At 32.9% G+C, this 15,713-nt stretch overlaps 1 protein-coding gene across 1 annotated transcript; it reads right to left on the reverse strand.

Moving 5' to 3' along the window:
• Nucleotides 1–7,312: 7,312 nt before the first annotated feature.
• LOC133796821 (ubiquitin carboxyl-terminal hydrolase 25) lies at nucleotides 7,313–13,777 on the reverse strand. Its single transcript, XM_062234489.1, has 9 exons — nucleotides 13,140–13,777; nucleotides 12,595–13,054; nucleotides 12,396–12,471; nucleotides 12,195–12,287; nucleotides 10,378–10,464; nucleotides 9,527–10,290; nucleotides 8,687–8,818; nucleotides 7,827–7,947; nucleotides 7,313–7,721 (listed from the first exon to the last, which is right to left on the reverse strand). The coding sequence occupies exons 1-8, from the start codon at nucleotides 13,318–13,320 to the stop codon at nucleotides 7,842–7,844; spliced, it is 1,899 nt and encodes a 632-aa protein (XP_062090473.1). The 5' UTR covers nucleotides 13,321–13,777; the 3' UTR covers nucleotides 7,313–7,721; nucleotides 7,827–7,841.
• Nucleotides 13,778–15,713: the final 1,936 nt, after the last annotated feature.

The following is a 15,713-nucleotide window of genomic DNA, read 5'->3' on the forward strand; positions in this document are numbered from 1 at the left end:
AGACAAAGAAATAAAGTTAATCAATAAATAAATTTAGGAGATAAATAATATGAGGAAAATAGAACAAGTGATATTTTTGTTGTTTTTGAGATTTCTAGATTAGAAATAAAGATAGACTAAAGTGTGATGTAACAATAGGTAACAAGTAGGAAGGATCAAGAGTCACCAATATGCATACTTATTTATTTGGATCTTTGATTCATAAATATTACACAAATGAGAAGTTCACATCCCAACTATTCATTTGGAAGATTTAACATTGAAGCACAAATATGTTTTACAAAAATGTATTCAAGTGATTAATATTCTTTACTATGGAAAGATGAGATAAATCTTATGAGAAATCTATAAATGACATTATATCATTGGCAATAATGTAATAAAAGATTGGACATAAAATCTGACACAAATATTACTTTTACTATTTATAGAATACATAGAAAGAGCATGACTAATTCTATATAGATTTTAGCAAAAGTAAATATATATGAATGAGATGGAGAAAATGATAAAGATATTACCTATATTATTTTCACTAATTTGATAATACATAGAAAGTGCTTGGCAAAATCTATATACTATTAGTAAACATAAATATAGATAACAAGATGAAGAAATAGAAATGAAAGAAAATAAATCACTCAAATATATAAACTTTAAGCATATGGTGAATAAAAAATACTAAACAAGGTCATAGTGCATATAGGATCATCCTAACCTTCCTAAGAAGGTTAGCCTATCATGCTAGACATTCCATGAAATTCTGGAGAAAAAATATGAGAAATGAGACTAAAAGTTGGTAGAGTTTTGCTACCTAAAAATTACATAGAAATTGCGAAAGAAGAGTCTCTATTTATAGAGGGAGAAAATGACTAAAAAGAAATTAAACAACAATTTGAGGTTTACAAAATAAATCTGAAATATTAATAATAAAATATGATTTTGAAAAATCAAATCTTATTATAAATATTAACCTAGTTATTTTGGTGTATGGTCAATATGCCATTTTTCTAAAGCACAAAAAAAGATGAGCTTTAAAGCTCACAATTGCAATTTTGCAAGGCACAATACCCACAAAATATGGGTTGAAGGTGGCTGGTGGCAGATGTGGGTTTTGACCCATTCCCAGCCAATGGGAAGGCGCCACGTAGGCGTTGGCTGGGAGAGGAAAAGGGCTGAGGCGAGTTGGGCTTACGTTGGGCTTGCTATGCTGGGTGAATCTAGGCTTGTTGGATGATAACTCTACAAAATAGAGTTATTTTACCACTTTTTATGTGCTAATTGTTGCTTAATTCTTGAGTTTTTAATTGATTTATTAAGTTTTTAAGTAATTTTGAATTTATTAGGTTTATTTTAATTTTATAGATTTTTTGTGTGTTTTTATAGTTATTTTGTTGTAAAATGTTTGAGTTAATTATTTGAATTATTGTTGTTTAATTTGAGGTAAAAAATGTGGTATTATTGAGCTTATATGTTAAATATAAATTAAGTTATAATTAATATTTTCAAAAAAATTAACTTGATTTATTTTATGGTGAAAATATTTTATTATGATTTATTTTATATTTATTTTGTAGGGAAATTATTGTATTTTTGAGTTTTAAAAAATGAGGAAAAGAAGAAAAAAAAAGTGGTATTTTTGCCTTCACCCATGCTCTGCCAGCCCATGCCTCCTCTGCCCAGCTGTTGGGCCCGCCTGCTACAGTACCCTTCGGCCCAGCACAGAAGACTCCCAAGCCTGCCTGCGCCAGCTGCTTCCCGAAATCACACCACACGCCCACGTTTTTCCACCGCCAGCTGTCCTCACCGACCCAGCAGCTTGACACCAGCTTCTGCCTCACCCAGCCTTCACGCCTAACATTGGCTCCAATTGCTCCAAGCCCACCGTGGGCCTGCTAACCACTCAGGCCTCTTCAACCAGCAAGTCCCCAATCCACATGGCCCAACTCCGAAACTCCACCAAGCTGCCAACACAGCCACCACCAAAAGGCCAAAACTCACATTTTTATTCCCAATGTTTTTTACTCAAATATCAATTATCTCTTCCCTATTTTTCTTACCTAAATAAACATTCCTAATTCATTTTTTTACCCTAGCTTTTCACTAATCTTTTACCCAACCAAACATTTCATCTTTCCAATACTCTTACACTTACTCTATTTATCCTACCACTTCCCAACACAATTAAATTAATCAATTTATTTATTTTAATTTGATTAATTTAATCTCCATATTTTGCCTATAAATAGAGTATTGTAAGACCATTTGGGGAGCTCTTCTTCATCTTTTCAACCTCTCCTACACTTCATATTTTTCTATCTTCTTTTCACTATTTTCTCTACCATTTTCATCTTTTGAAGAGCATGTCAAGTATGTTATTTTGTAATTTTTATTTCAATCTAGTTATGAGCTTCTAATCTTTTTTCAAGATTATTAAGATGATGATGAAGCAAAATGTAACTAGATAGTATTTTTTGTTGTATGTTGATTTCCCATTTGTGCAATATTGTTCATGGATTTTTCTATCAAAGATATGCATTTTTCATCTATTATTGATTGTTAAAGCATATTACACTTAGTTCTTCATTATACAAAAATATGATATTTTTTGATTAAATGTTTTTCATTAAATTGTTCACATCTAATTCTTAGAGCATAAGTATCATATTTTGCCTAAACATAATCTCTTTGATTTTTTGTAGTTTCATTAGGTTGTAACACAACTAATGCTTAGAAATTATATATTATATAAGTGAAGAAAAATCCTACATTTTTTAAAGTAACTTGTGCTTGAATAGAAAATGTATTTTGAAAAAAAATATAATGTGATTTATTTCAACTATATCTAAACTTGGGAATCAATATACTTATAAATATTATTGAACTTGTATTTTGTGGATTCTAATATCTTAATAATCTTGTTTTACATATCTCATTTGAAAATCATTTTTCTATTTAATCATTAATCTTTTTATTACTTGTCTTTTATTTTTCTAAAACAAAATCTCATCAAATATTTGGAACTAGGTTAGAATATTATTGTTTTGTTTGAAATAGTTTCTTTTGATGTTAGTCAACTCCCATGGGTTCGACCTCGTACTTACATGAACATTATATTCCGCAACAATTCGTGCACTTGCGAGTTTAAATATTAAAACACTCTCTTTTGGGATCAACATTGGGATGGAGAAGGCTAGGTCTTTGGGCCTTCGTTGGGGTGCTGGCAACTGAGGAGTTAACCGGGTCAACGGCTGGAGAAGGGAAGGCAGAAGCTGGGCTGCTGGCGGATTGGGCCTTCGAATTTGGGCCAGCTGAGGGAAAAGAGGCTTGCTGCGTTGGGCTTGGAGAAGGGGACCCGAGAGGTTGAGCTCGGCTGGACCTTCTGGGATGCTGAAAGGTGCAAGGCTGTAAACAGGTGGCACTTCAGGGTTGGCTGGCAGGAGGACGCGTGACGTTGCAGGAGCGCGCCACCTGGCGCTGGGAGAGATGAAGGACTGGCTTTGGTGGGCTTGGGGAAGGACGGGCGTGGGCTTCTCCTTCCAATTGGGCCACTTTCTTTAAAGAAAAATACCACTTTCTATTCTTTTTTTTTCCGATTTAATTATTTTAGTTTCTCTTCATTTCAAAGTGTCAAAATACAACTTTAATTCCTACAAAACAACAATAAATTAAATCATAATTAAATATTTTCATTTATAAAATATATCATATTAATTAAATGAAAATAATAATCAAAACTTAATTTATTTTGACATTTAAGATCAATAAAAGTGCACTTTTCACCTCTAATCACTTGCATTCAAATATCGTCTCATGCCGAATGGCTCAAACAAATCCACACATAATGTGGTATTATTCATAATTCACCCACATGCATGAAAATACACAATTACGTCCTCAATAGGCAAAATTACCAAAATGTCCTTATAATTAAAAATGGACGCATATGCATGCATTTATCATCATATTATAATATAACTCACATAAGCATGCATATAATCATTTAATGGCATAATAAATCAATTATGGCATTCTCGGCCTCCTAATCAAGGTCCTAAACCTTATTAGGAATTTTGGGGCATTACAATATATATTTTAAATTTTTTAAAATTATACTCATGGCGCTGACGTGACAATAACAAGTCAACAATCCGTTAGCCACATAGAATAAAACTTAACAAAAGTCCCACTTTACAACACTGTGAATAGTTCAGGGGTAATTTTTAATGGCTCGAAAAAATTAGGGAACACAATAATTTATTGGTCATAGTTCGAGGGACAAAAATCATAAATAACATTTAATTTTTATTATACACTTATAAGAAAAAATATGCGTTTGCATAAAATACTATTTGATTTTTAAAAAAATTCATATGATTTTGGCAATTTCATTATCATTTTAATTAATTTATTATATTTTCTAAACTAATAATAAGTAGTAGTAAAATAAAGTATTTTTAAAACAAAATATCTTATTAATTTTACGAAAATCAAGTACAACATTAATTTTGATATGTATAAATTAAAATTTCTTCCATTTGTTATGAATATGGTGAAGTCATCTTGATTTTCCTAAGTAGGGCAAATATATTTGTGTTTAATCCAAATATAGACTTGATATCTTATGTTTTTAATAATCCTCATCTGATACCTTATAATTTAAAATTGTATATATTTGATACATTTGATGTAATTAAGTAATTAAATTTAGGATAAATACTTATTTAGTCTTATGTGCTTTATCAATACAAACTTGGTATCTGTGTTTTCAATAATACTTATCTAGTACTTTGTAATTTGAAAGCATACATACTGGTACTGGTGTGAAATTTTCTTACTGCGCAAGTATACGCAATCGAATAAACAAGTAATAGTAGTGGAAATATAGTATCGTTCCGTCAGGGAATTGATCTAATAATTACCAATAGCAAACTTTTATTTCTATTTGACCAATGAAAATTTAATGACAATTAACAATGAACAATAAACTAAGAAATCAAGATTTAATTAACGAAATTTAATATAAGCGAAATATTAGAGCATTCTAATTTCATCAACATTCAATTCTATTCAATCAATAATACAACTAATATGTTTCTTTGATCTATGATTATAGCAAGTTTACTATTGACAATTCTATTCTTTCTCAAGATATAAAATATTCAGTTTACCTGTGAATTTTCTATATGTCTGTGATAAATTCAACACATAAACCGCATTAAGAACAAAAACCTAATTGCTACACAAACCAATTTGATACTTTCGTTCTAAATTGAAATCTATGTCTATTGCCTAAAGCTATTCCAATTCGCACTTTTCAGATATTGAATTAAAACCAATTATCATGCAAAATATGGCCAATCAATTACAAGCATTAAACATAAGAACAATAGATAACCATAAATTCAAAAAGTCATAGAAATTGCATTAAAGACGAATATAATATCCAGTGACTACATTAAAATACTCTAAATAAGAATTTAGTTCATAATATTAAACTTCATCACACAATCTAAAATTCAAAAGCATAAATAAACACAAACAAAATAAATGTGGATTCTTCTCTGTTTCTTTCCCTCTGCCGTCAGAATGCTTCCCCTTTTCTCCTTCTTTTGATCTTCTTTTTATTCTTTTTTAAAAATCCAAAAACCTACGAATTTCCATGAAAATTTCCAAAAATGCCCTTGTGCCGATATATCGCCTATGTTGCTGCGATATCTCGCCTGGTGAATGTGCTCGATAAAAACGCAAGTTTCTGATGTCGTTTCTGCTAAGCCAAAAATTGAAACTACTCCTTGTGCCGATATATCGCCCAAGGCAGGCGATATATCGCCTGTACCGAATTTCCCAAATGTTCACCAATTTTGACTACTCAAACAAATATTTATCAACATTCTTGAACAAATCAGAATTATTACGACACACTGCACAAGTTCACCAAACAGATTAAATGGAAACTTTCTCTTGAGAAAAACAACCAAATCAATCTGAAAATATTATAAATAAGCGTATATTTTGTACGCTTATCAGGTACCCTGGCTCAAATTTGGTCAATACAGTTCATGGCTTCGTATGTACTGAAGTGACTGTAGGTCCATTCAGATGCGGCTCCAAGAGAGCTTTATTCGGCCTTTGTATGATCGTCTTCCTCTTCCCTTCCTGACTATCTCCTTCAGTTAGGTAGTTCTGCTTCCGGTGCTAGAGGAAGGATAGAAGGGTAGTTCAGAGCTCGTATCAATATGACCAAACTGCCTTCAATTATATGAGCTTTAAATTCAAATTAATTATTTAATTACATATAATTGTAGGCATTTTGGTCATATTGATCAAATTTGAGTTTAAGGTACCAAGTATGTATGATTTCAAATTACATGGTACCATATCGGCATTATTGAAACATAAGGTACAAAGTCTTTATTTCGATAAAACATTGAGTACCAAATAAGTACATACCCTTAAATTTAAATTTGAAACCCATATAATTGAAGATAGTTTAATTATATTGATCAAATTTGAGTCAAAGTACCAAATATGTACAATTTCAAAGTACCAAATGACCATTATTAAAAAAGAAATTGGTAGGAATGACCTATTTTCTTAAGTAATTTTGCATTCTGTCATACTTTTGATATTTTTTTGCAAAATAACCTCTATCTAAAATTCGATCAGTTGTTTAAATTTTTTGACCAGCTGTCTAAAATTTTCGATTGACTATTTGAATTTTTCGACCAGTTGACAATTTTTAACTAACTATCTAAATTATAAGATGTCATTTTGCAAAAAATTATTAAAACTAGGTTAGACTGTAAAAAGACTTTAAAAAATAAGTTATTTTGCCAAAACAAATAATGTGTAATTAGATAAAACACAATTTCGTTGACACCAATTTTTTGAGTTATCCAAGAATAGTTGTCAACAATTATTATGTATTGAAAAACCACTACAAATTTTATGTATTTTTATTTTCCTAGTTCTAATAATATATACTATTTTACCCTGTTCTTGTACGAAAATAAATCAAATAATATTCTCTTTTGCCTGTATTTTGCTTGTGATTTTGTTACAAATTTAAGTACTTAGCCAATAGTTAGTGATTAACAAATGCAACTCCATGCTAGTCATAATGATTTTTTTTATATATATTTATATAAACTTTACAAAATTACGATAATCCATGGAATAAAATATTATTACCTGGCGGCATGTTTAAGAACTACAGGATCAATTAGATTTTGAACATTTCTTAAGAATTTGGACTGCTTTGCCGTTCAACAATAATTATACCACATAGTTCAGGACACCAGGCCCAATATTCCAGTAAAGTAAGCTCAATTTTAGCATATATCTATATAATCATCATTAACAACCCCATCAATTTTAAAGAAGAAAAAAAATGGTAATATATCCACAAAATTTTAGATTGTAGGCTAAAGATATAATAATGCCAAAAAAGATATATCGTACATAATGAATTAAATTCCTGACTCACATTCTCTGCCATTACAAACTGCACAGCCTCAAGGAGAATAACAAAATCTTTGAATACAGCTTTCCATCTCGATCTGATTTGACAAGGCCAAGCAACCAAAGGCTTTCTTTGCCTCCTCTTCTAAATGAGTTCATTATCCCAAACTTACCACATAACCAACTCTACATTATACACCAAAGCCTCTCCAGGCTCAAGCAATTGATGTCAGCACTCTGCACCCTGCTGCATATACCTTTATTTGTAAAATACGCAAATGTCATCATGTCATTGGGGCATTCCATTTAAGATATAATCATGGTCTACAACATAGTATATTTAGAGTTGACGAAAAACCTACCTACTTGTCTACTTGTCATTTTTCTTGGCTAAACAATTGGAGGCGTTTGATGAGATCTTCTTTCAAAGACTCTGGTATTTGTGAAAGAAAAGTGGATCTGGCATCCGCGATCAACAGCTTCCTGAGTTGTTACAGTGCACAAATGAATTAGACATTGTTGATCGATAGTAAAGACTGGACAGAAAAATAAATCCAAACTCACTTGTCAATTTCACAGTTCAAATCTGAGAAATTTACTAAAAATTAAAACTTGAAACCAAAGTACTTGTATACTATTGAGCTAAATTTTATCTATGAACTCTTTAGTATAAAAGACCCAAGGAGCAACTCAGTGTTTGTTTAATCCTATCCCCGTGTTCTTAGCAATTTGAAAATGTGAACCTTCTACTATGTCGGGTTTTTCCTAGATCACGACACTCTAATTTAGAGCACTCTTGGTAGCCCATCCACAATCCCACACAAAAAAAACAATATATGAAAAAAGCAGATCCCCAATCTTGATCCTGCACGTGACCTGAACTCAACTCTCGGCACAAAATCAAGTTTTGACTTGCTTTGTGGTTAAATAATGAGAAATATTTTTAAGGACTTGTTGCGGGATGGAGTTTCTTTAAAGTAGTTTCTCGTGCTTTAATTTCAGTATGCTTGTACTAGGAAACAGAAGTTAGACAAACATTCACTTTACCATAGTTTATTGTTACTTCACATTGTGGCATTATAGAATATAAAGGAAATCTAGTACTAAAAAGAAATACCACTAAAAATTTCATGACTTGTATAACTGCTACAAGAACATAATTAGTAAAAACTAACCAAGTTTACTTTGTATGGAAATGGAAAATCACAAGAAGCTAGTATACCTTAACACATTGTCAGTTAATGAAGTTGTTCCTGCTTCTTCTGTACGTAACCTCTTCCCTGAACTCATGAAACTATAAACTTTCTCTGACCAACCACATGATCGCAAAACTGAAGAAGCTTCTTTTGCAAGGCTAATGAAATTGATGGGGGGAAAAGGTGTTAAACAAGCATTCATCAAAGTGAAATACACAACAGACATAGTCATCTTCATAAAAGTACATCACGACTCTTCTCAGAACATGTCACAAGACATGATGTAATACCAAATACCAACTTAGACGAATTACAGATTCTGCAGTAAATACTACATACAAACATTTATTTGACAGAAAGAACCATTAAAATACAGACACACCCGAACTGAATAAGTTAGGACTTGACTAACCAGAACACCTAGTTTAAATTGATATATAATTTTGGCATCAATGGGATCAATAATTCTCAATTAACTAGAAAAAAATTTAATCTATAATGTTAATCCCTCCTTTTTGCAAGCATCAGTGAAGTCTCAAGTTCAGAAGACAAACATGATAAAATCGTGATCCACAAAAATAGGAGCATAACAAAAATAAACAAGTGCTGTGTATTTATAATTTGATAACTACTCTACTCGTAATCGCTTAAAAAAGCCAATTAAAAAGGTTAGATTTTATTCACAGTTTTAGTCTAATTTATGCTTCAAAAAAATTATAGATGGATATATGAATTTTTGCTTGATCTTTTAAGTGACTTGAGTATGATGTGAGTGTTTGAGCAAGAAAACACCAGTTAAGGAAACCCACGTCCTGAGTGTTAGAGTCAGAAACATTTATAAAGGGAGTGAGGGAGGGTGAACTTACACTTCTTTCAAATCTTCAATTTTTTTCCGAGACTGAGCATCCTTTGCTAATAAAATGCAAGAATCCTCCCTAGACTTTCTTTTGGAACTAGGCACCTTAACAAGTAAGTTAACACCACCATTAACCAAACCCTGGTGATCGGGCCCGCTTGTTGTTTTCAACTCATCTCTTGTAACATTCTCACTAATCTCCAGTTCTTTTGTATGAGAATTATCACATACTTCTGTGGAAATAGATGCTTGGCTATTCTTACTGGCAATGCCATTAGCTTTCTCATTGTTTTTCATACCATTTTTATTTACTGATATTGACTTAGCCTTCTCTCCTTTCTCCAAACAAATAGTCTCTTTTGCATCCCCGTTAGTTCCCATGGACCCATTCTTTGAAATTTTCCCATTACTGATTGAAGAGGTTCCTTTGGAAATAGAACTTCCATTAATGCTGAACTTAATATGTGGGCTGGAAGCCACTTTATCAACCTTAGACACAGCTAACATATTCATTCGAGAAGATTCTTCACATGGTTTTGCATGCATTCCCTTTAGAGGAAGAGCTGGCTTCAGGCTTTTGGATGTTTCATGACCATTGCAGTCTCGGGACTTTACCCCATTCAAAACACTGCCAGCAAGGGGAGGATTAACAGATTCTGATCTTTGGCTGGTACGAGAAAAGAAAAGAACATAAACCTTTTCTGACAACACATCTTGAACAGTTGAAAGGGAGACATATGAATCATTGCAACAATACCACCGACCCATTGCATCCTACAAAAAGTTAAGAGAACAAGGAACGAATTATTGTTAACTTACAAGTTTTCCTCATACTTACAAATTCAAAAGAGCATTATATACCTTGATATATGCATAATAATGTCCAGATTCAGGCGAGAAGCCTGAATGAACAATGGTACCAAAAAGCTTATACTCTGGTCGTGGATCCTGCATATAAAAGGAGAAAAATGGTTCAGTTAAGATAAAACAAATCTACAAAAATTACTGACTAAAACAAAACACCAATGCCATAAAACTATAGTCTAAATACAGATATCGGAGGAAGAAAATGTTCTTATAACCAAACAGATGAAACAAAAGAAAAAAAGAGACAACAATCTAAGCAATTAAAAACAAAAAAAAAATCAATGAATCAAATGAATGTTATAAAATTTGCAATGTAAAATAAACTCTGAAATTTAAAAATGACAAATGCTCTTCATACATTTTTTTTCTTTTCTTTTGATACAACGGCTTCCCCCTCCCACACACAAACACCCAACCACTTGAGCTAGCCTCAAGTGACCTCCTCCTACATCCAACTGATACACCATCCTTTCATAAGTAAAAAAATTCACTCATTACTTGTATTCAGGGAACCACATGAATACAGAATATAATGCAAAGAATCTCGTGATACTTAAAACCCTTTTATAATGTTATTTGTTAGGGGATAACCTTTTATAAGCTAACAGGAATACAGTATATCCTGTTAGCTTGGCGTGCTTCAAAAGTTTTTGTGAGCTAATTGACTCCTACCACAAATTTGATGGTTTCAGGCAAGGTCATATACATTTTTTTAACGGGGTGAAAGATTACTTTTGAAAAGTAGAATACCAATGTAAGCAACATGATTGATTTCATGAAAAAACAGACCTGCAATACTACCATTTTTTTCCTTTATTAGCAAAAATAAACTTTACCACCCAAAACTTGTGAAAACAATTTATGAGAATATTAGTATAAATTTGAAGTTATGCATACTCTTTGACATGAAGTTCAGAAGTTGTAACTGTTCCCATTCTAAGGAAACTGTGTGCGTGTCGCTTTTAAAATCTATGTTAGCATATCTCTTCTTTCAATGGTAGTTTTCATGGCAAAGTTTGCTTGAAATTAGAAATATATAAAGGGTCTGACTTTGGAAGGATTACTAGATATGGGAAAGAGCTTTTGAAGGATCAATGTCACACACTTTCCAGAATTTCAGAAGCTCATATGGTAATAGACCTATTGCAGTATTCAAGCTCATGAACACAAATACATATGCAGGGGTAGGGGTGGAAATTAAGCTTTGCCTTAGTCAGATTATAGATGACTGAGAAATAGGTTGCGTTTCTGATCTGATTGCAGTACTCTACTTGAATCAGCAAAAATCTGCAGTAGTATATACATAATAGAGGAGTTTTCTTGCAGGTCTTTCATGCATTTCTTAACGACAAATGATAATAGGCATAACTTCCGGCTATTTTATTTACTTTGGAAATCAAAAAGCCCCCAGGTTTAGGTATTCAGCTGGATGTTGGGTTTGAAAGAATTACAAACATAAATTAATGCAGGGGAAAAAAAACGTCCAACAAATTGCTATATATTAAGTGGCCGCTTGCATTCAGTTATTCTAAAGGAAGATGTATAATTAGCCATAGTTTCAATCTAATAGTTAATCAACTAAGGGTAGAGTGGCTGCTGCCTTAGTAATATTAAAGGATTATGGTATGATAAACCATTCAGAAATATGTCATATTCCCGAGAATTTTTCTACGTTCAATTCATAATTAGAAAACTTATATCCTATGAGACTTGCATGGCATTACGTTCCTAGATCAATGTAATATTATGAATCATATAACCATAATTCTAATAAAAAAACCTGAGTTCATTAAATCTACAACTTAACATACCTGGCTTGCTTTACACATGAAGCTTGAAAGCACCAAAACATCTTCAAATGCAATGGACTTATCAATCTTCCCACCAAAAATGCCCTCAAATCTCTAGAAACGAAAACCAAAAAGCGAAAGCAATGAGGTAAAGTTAGAAACAGCAACAATAAAATGGCATCGTTAAGAGAAACATAACAGTTCAAAAAACCATATGTCCACCTTGAGTTGGATCACAAGAATATTTGGGGCTTGACGAATGGACATTTGCTTCCTTGCTGGTACCAATTTCTTGCAACTATACATACAAGCATAACTTCCTCAATCAGAAAATAAGGCCGCAAAAAAGTATAAATGGAAGAATGTAAATATACACAAGTGCGTGTGTGTGTATATACAGGAACACAGGCGCAGGCCGTACCTCTCGCATCTGTATTTATTGTTACCATCCAAAACCTCAGGCTGGAAGAACTTTTGCAAGGCATCTTTAAGAGAATTACTATGCAAAACATCAAGGCTAATATCCATTATCTCATCAACCTTATTGGACTCGGTGCCACAGGAAAGACACTTCACCTGGCTCTGCAAGGCACCCCCAAATATCTCCTTCACAACCGACGTGCTACCGCTGCCACTACCACCGCTCCGCCGCAGCTTTTTAAGGCGGAGGCATGTATTGTGACAGGCGTCAATGACATAGCGGAGAAACTCATGAGCGTCTTCCTGGCGGCCGCCGCGGAAGTGCTCGGAGAAAATCCGAAGGCAGTTCTGAATCTTCATTGGCGCATCGAGGGCGAGATCGACGCTCAAAGACCTAACTATCCGCTTCTCTATAATGCAAAAAGGGCAGTCGCGTTTCCGGTCGGCGTCCGAAGAGTCACCTGAGTGAAAATTACACCAACCAATCAAGCATCAACAATGGCAGAAATTAAATTAAACCTAGGGCACCCAAAAAAAAAAACTTACAGAGAGAAGAATGCTGTTTGCGGAGGCAGAAATTGGCAAGAGGAGGCGTATAGGTGAGACACTGGAGAACGCTATTGAGGTAGCAAGAATTGCCGAGGTTCTTCAACCCTAATGGAGGACCGGTCTTCCGTTTCTGACTCAGTAAACTCGGCTGCCAACTCATTTGCAATTGCAGGCCCATCAACGATGACCTCCCGTTGATGGCGATGCCGCATCGCACGCCGTCGTTTTGATGCTTCCACTCCCCGACCGCCACGCCCGCCCCCGCCGCCACCACCTCAATCGCATGACGCGCCCCCACTTTCCCTCTTTTTCTTTCCCCTCTGTCTCTCTCTCTCACTATTATTTAGCGCCTTCTTCCCAAACCCAAGGCCAACAAAATGTTAAAAATAAGAATAAAAAAAAATAGAATAGAAATAAATCGATTTTTGCTTCGAGGATTTGGAATTATAAGATCTTTATTAATATTATTGATATTACTGCCCAATTTGCAAAGGGAGTTTATTGAAGATGAAGACTAGACTGTAAATATTTATCTTTATTTATATATATATGTGATTTACAAAAAAAATAAATAAATAAATTGTGAAATTGAAGCTGATGGAAAAGGGAAGAAATAATACCAAACCCCAAATCCCTTTTATTTTCTTCTTCTTTAGATTTTGTGACGTTTCACTTCATTTTATTTATGTGTACCGTTTTGTGAGGGGAAAGATGAACATCCTTTTGATTTGAAGAGTCCTTTTTGTAATTTTTAATTAGTAGATCTTTAAAATGTAAAATTTATTGTAAAGCTCAGAAGATATAATAAATAGAAAATATCAAACAAAAACATCATCCTTGATGTCATTTGTACTCTCTAAAATCACACAATCAAACTACATATTTATAGGGCATTTCTAACGTGGGGAAACTTATTTCTTCCCCTTCCATAGGGATCATGACGCATTTTTGGCCATTGGATTAGTTTGGTTGAAAGATAATGTAGGGATGACAACATAGGATTATTTTTTTAAAATTTAAAAATTGCTATTTTTTTTATCTTCCCCGACAAGTTAAATGCCTTTTCAAGTTTCATTTAATTTTTGTGTCTATGGTTGGTGGACTGGAATATTTATTGAGATTGTGAGTGGTAACGAGAAGATAGGGGAAGGGACAGAGTTCAAGAAAACTTTGGATGAGTGTAGACTAATTGATTGTGTAATGACAATTTAGGAAATATATAGTAATGGAACGCAGGATTGGCTCGAGAATTTTCCTAGTTACAGGGTCACCATTTTAGATTGGAGTGGGTCTGATCATAGACCAATTGTGGTTGATGCCCAAGTGATAAATACTGATAACAAATGTGGTAAAGTGAATGAGGAAGCCTGGGTTAGTGATGAGCAGTGCATGAATATTGTGAAAACAAGTTGAAATCGCCTGGGGAGAAGTTCGTGCGCTGGGGACCTAAGACAAACTGAGGAGTTATGGTAGATCTCTGGATAAGTGGAATAGCAGGAAGAAAAAAGAGCTCAGAAAGGAAGTATCGAAATGTAAGAATAGACTTGCTGATCTTTCTAATGTGAATGACCCACGAGTTTGGAGACAGATTAAAGTTGAGGAAAAATTGAATTGTTTGCTTGAGAAAGAGGAAGTGTACTGGAAACAAAGGAGCAGGGCCTTGTGGCTCAGATGGGAAGACAAATATTTCCACCATAAGGGCTCAAGAAGGAGGAAGAAGAATGAGATTCTAGGTCTCCAAGATGAGGAAGCGATTGTTTAGAAAATTATTGGCAACTATTTCCAGAACTTATTCAAGTCTTGTAGGCCTTCTAGGGTGATTATTTTGTCTGTGATTGAGGCTATCACTCCCAAGATTTCCCATGAGATTAACATGGTGTTATTGGCTCCCTTTGTTAGTGAGAATATCAGTCTTGGTGTTAATGAGACGAACCCAACTAAAGTCCCTGGCACCGATGGTCTCCTTCTCTATTTTTTACCTTTTTTTTTTTGTAAATTAATAAAGTTAAACATATATGCACTACTCCCCACTGTAACTTAACTGTACACCACATTTTATCATCTCTTTGATCGTTCATCTGCGCACCTAAATTTGCCCCACCCATACGGACAAAAATAATTACCGTTCTATAGAAGTGCCCCATATTTATACATCCAGTGAGTATTTCATTTGACTATCTTGTCTTTTATAAAAATATATCTATGTATATATTCTCACATACATACTTTAATCAATTTTTTTAAATTTATATTTTAAATTTTTTTGTTTTAATAGTTTTTTATTTTTTTAATGTTAATTTTAACATAATATTTTTATATTTATTAGAATATTCTCATATTTAACTGTAGTTTGTAAACACTTAAACTTAATTAAAATAAAATAAATAATTAAAAAAATTAAAATATAATATTTTTGAGACATTTTACAATGATAATTATTTAAAAATAATAAATAATTAAACAAATTATAATATGATATTTTTTATATATTTTATAATGATAATTATTTTAAAATAATAAATAATTAAACAAATTAAAATATGATATTTTTTAGATATTCTACAATGATAA

The sequence above is a fragment of the Humulus lupulus genome, chromosome 8, assembly GCF_963169125.1.
Source record: "Humulus lupulus chromosome 8, drHumLupu1.1, whole genome shotgun sequence".
NCBI lineage: Eukaryota > Viridiplantae > Streptophyta > Magnoliopsida > Rosales > Cannabaceae > Humulus > Humulus lupulus.

Bases quoted from the DNA above. Each gene is read 5' to 3' on its own strand.
- LOC133796821 (XM_062234489.1), bottom strand. From the start codon at position 13,320: ATGGGCCTGCAATTGCAAATGAGTTGGCAGCCGAGTTTACTGAGTCAG. The intron at 12,472-12,594 runs GTACGGCCTGCG...TTGTATGTATAG, and splicing joins AATAAATACAGATGCGAGAG to TTGCAAGAAATTGGTACCAG. The intron at 7,948-8,686 runs GTATACTAGCTT...GTAACAACTCAG, and splicing joins TTAACTGACAATGTGTTAAG to GAAGCTGTTGATCGCGGATG.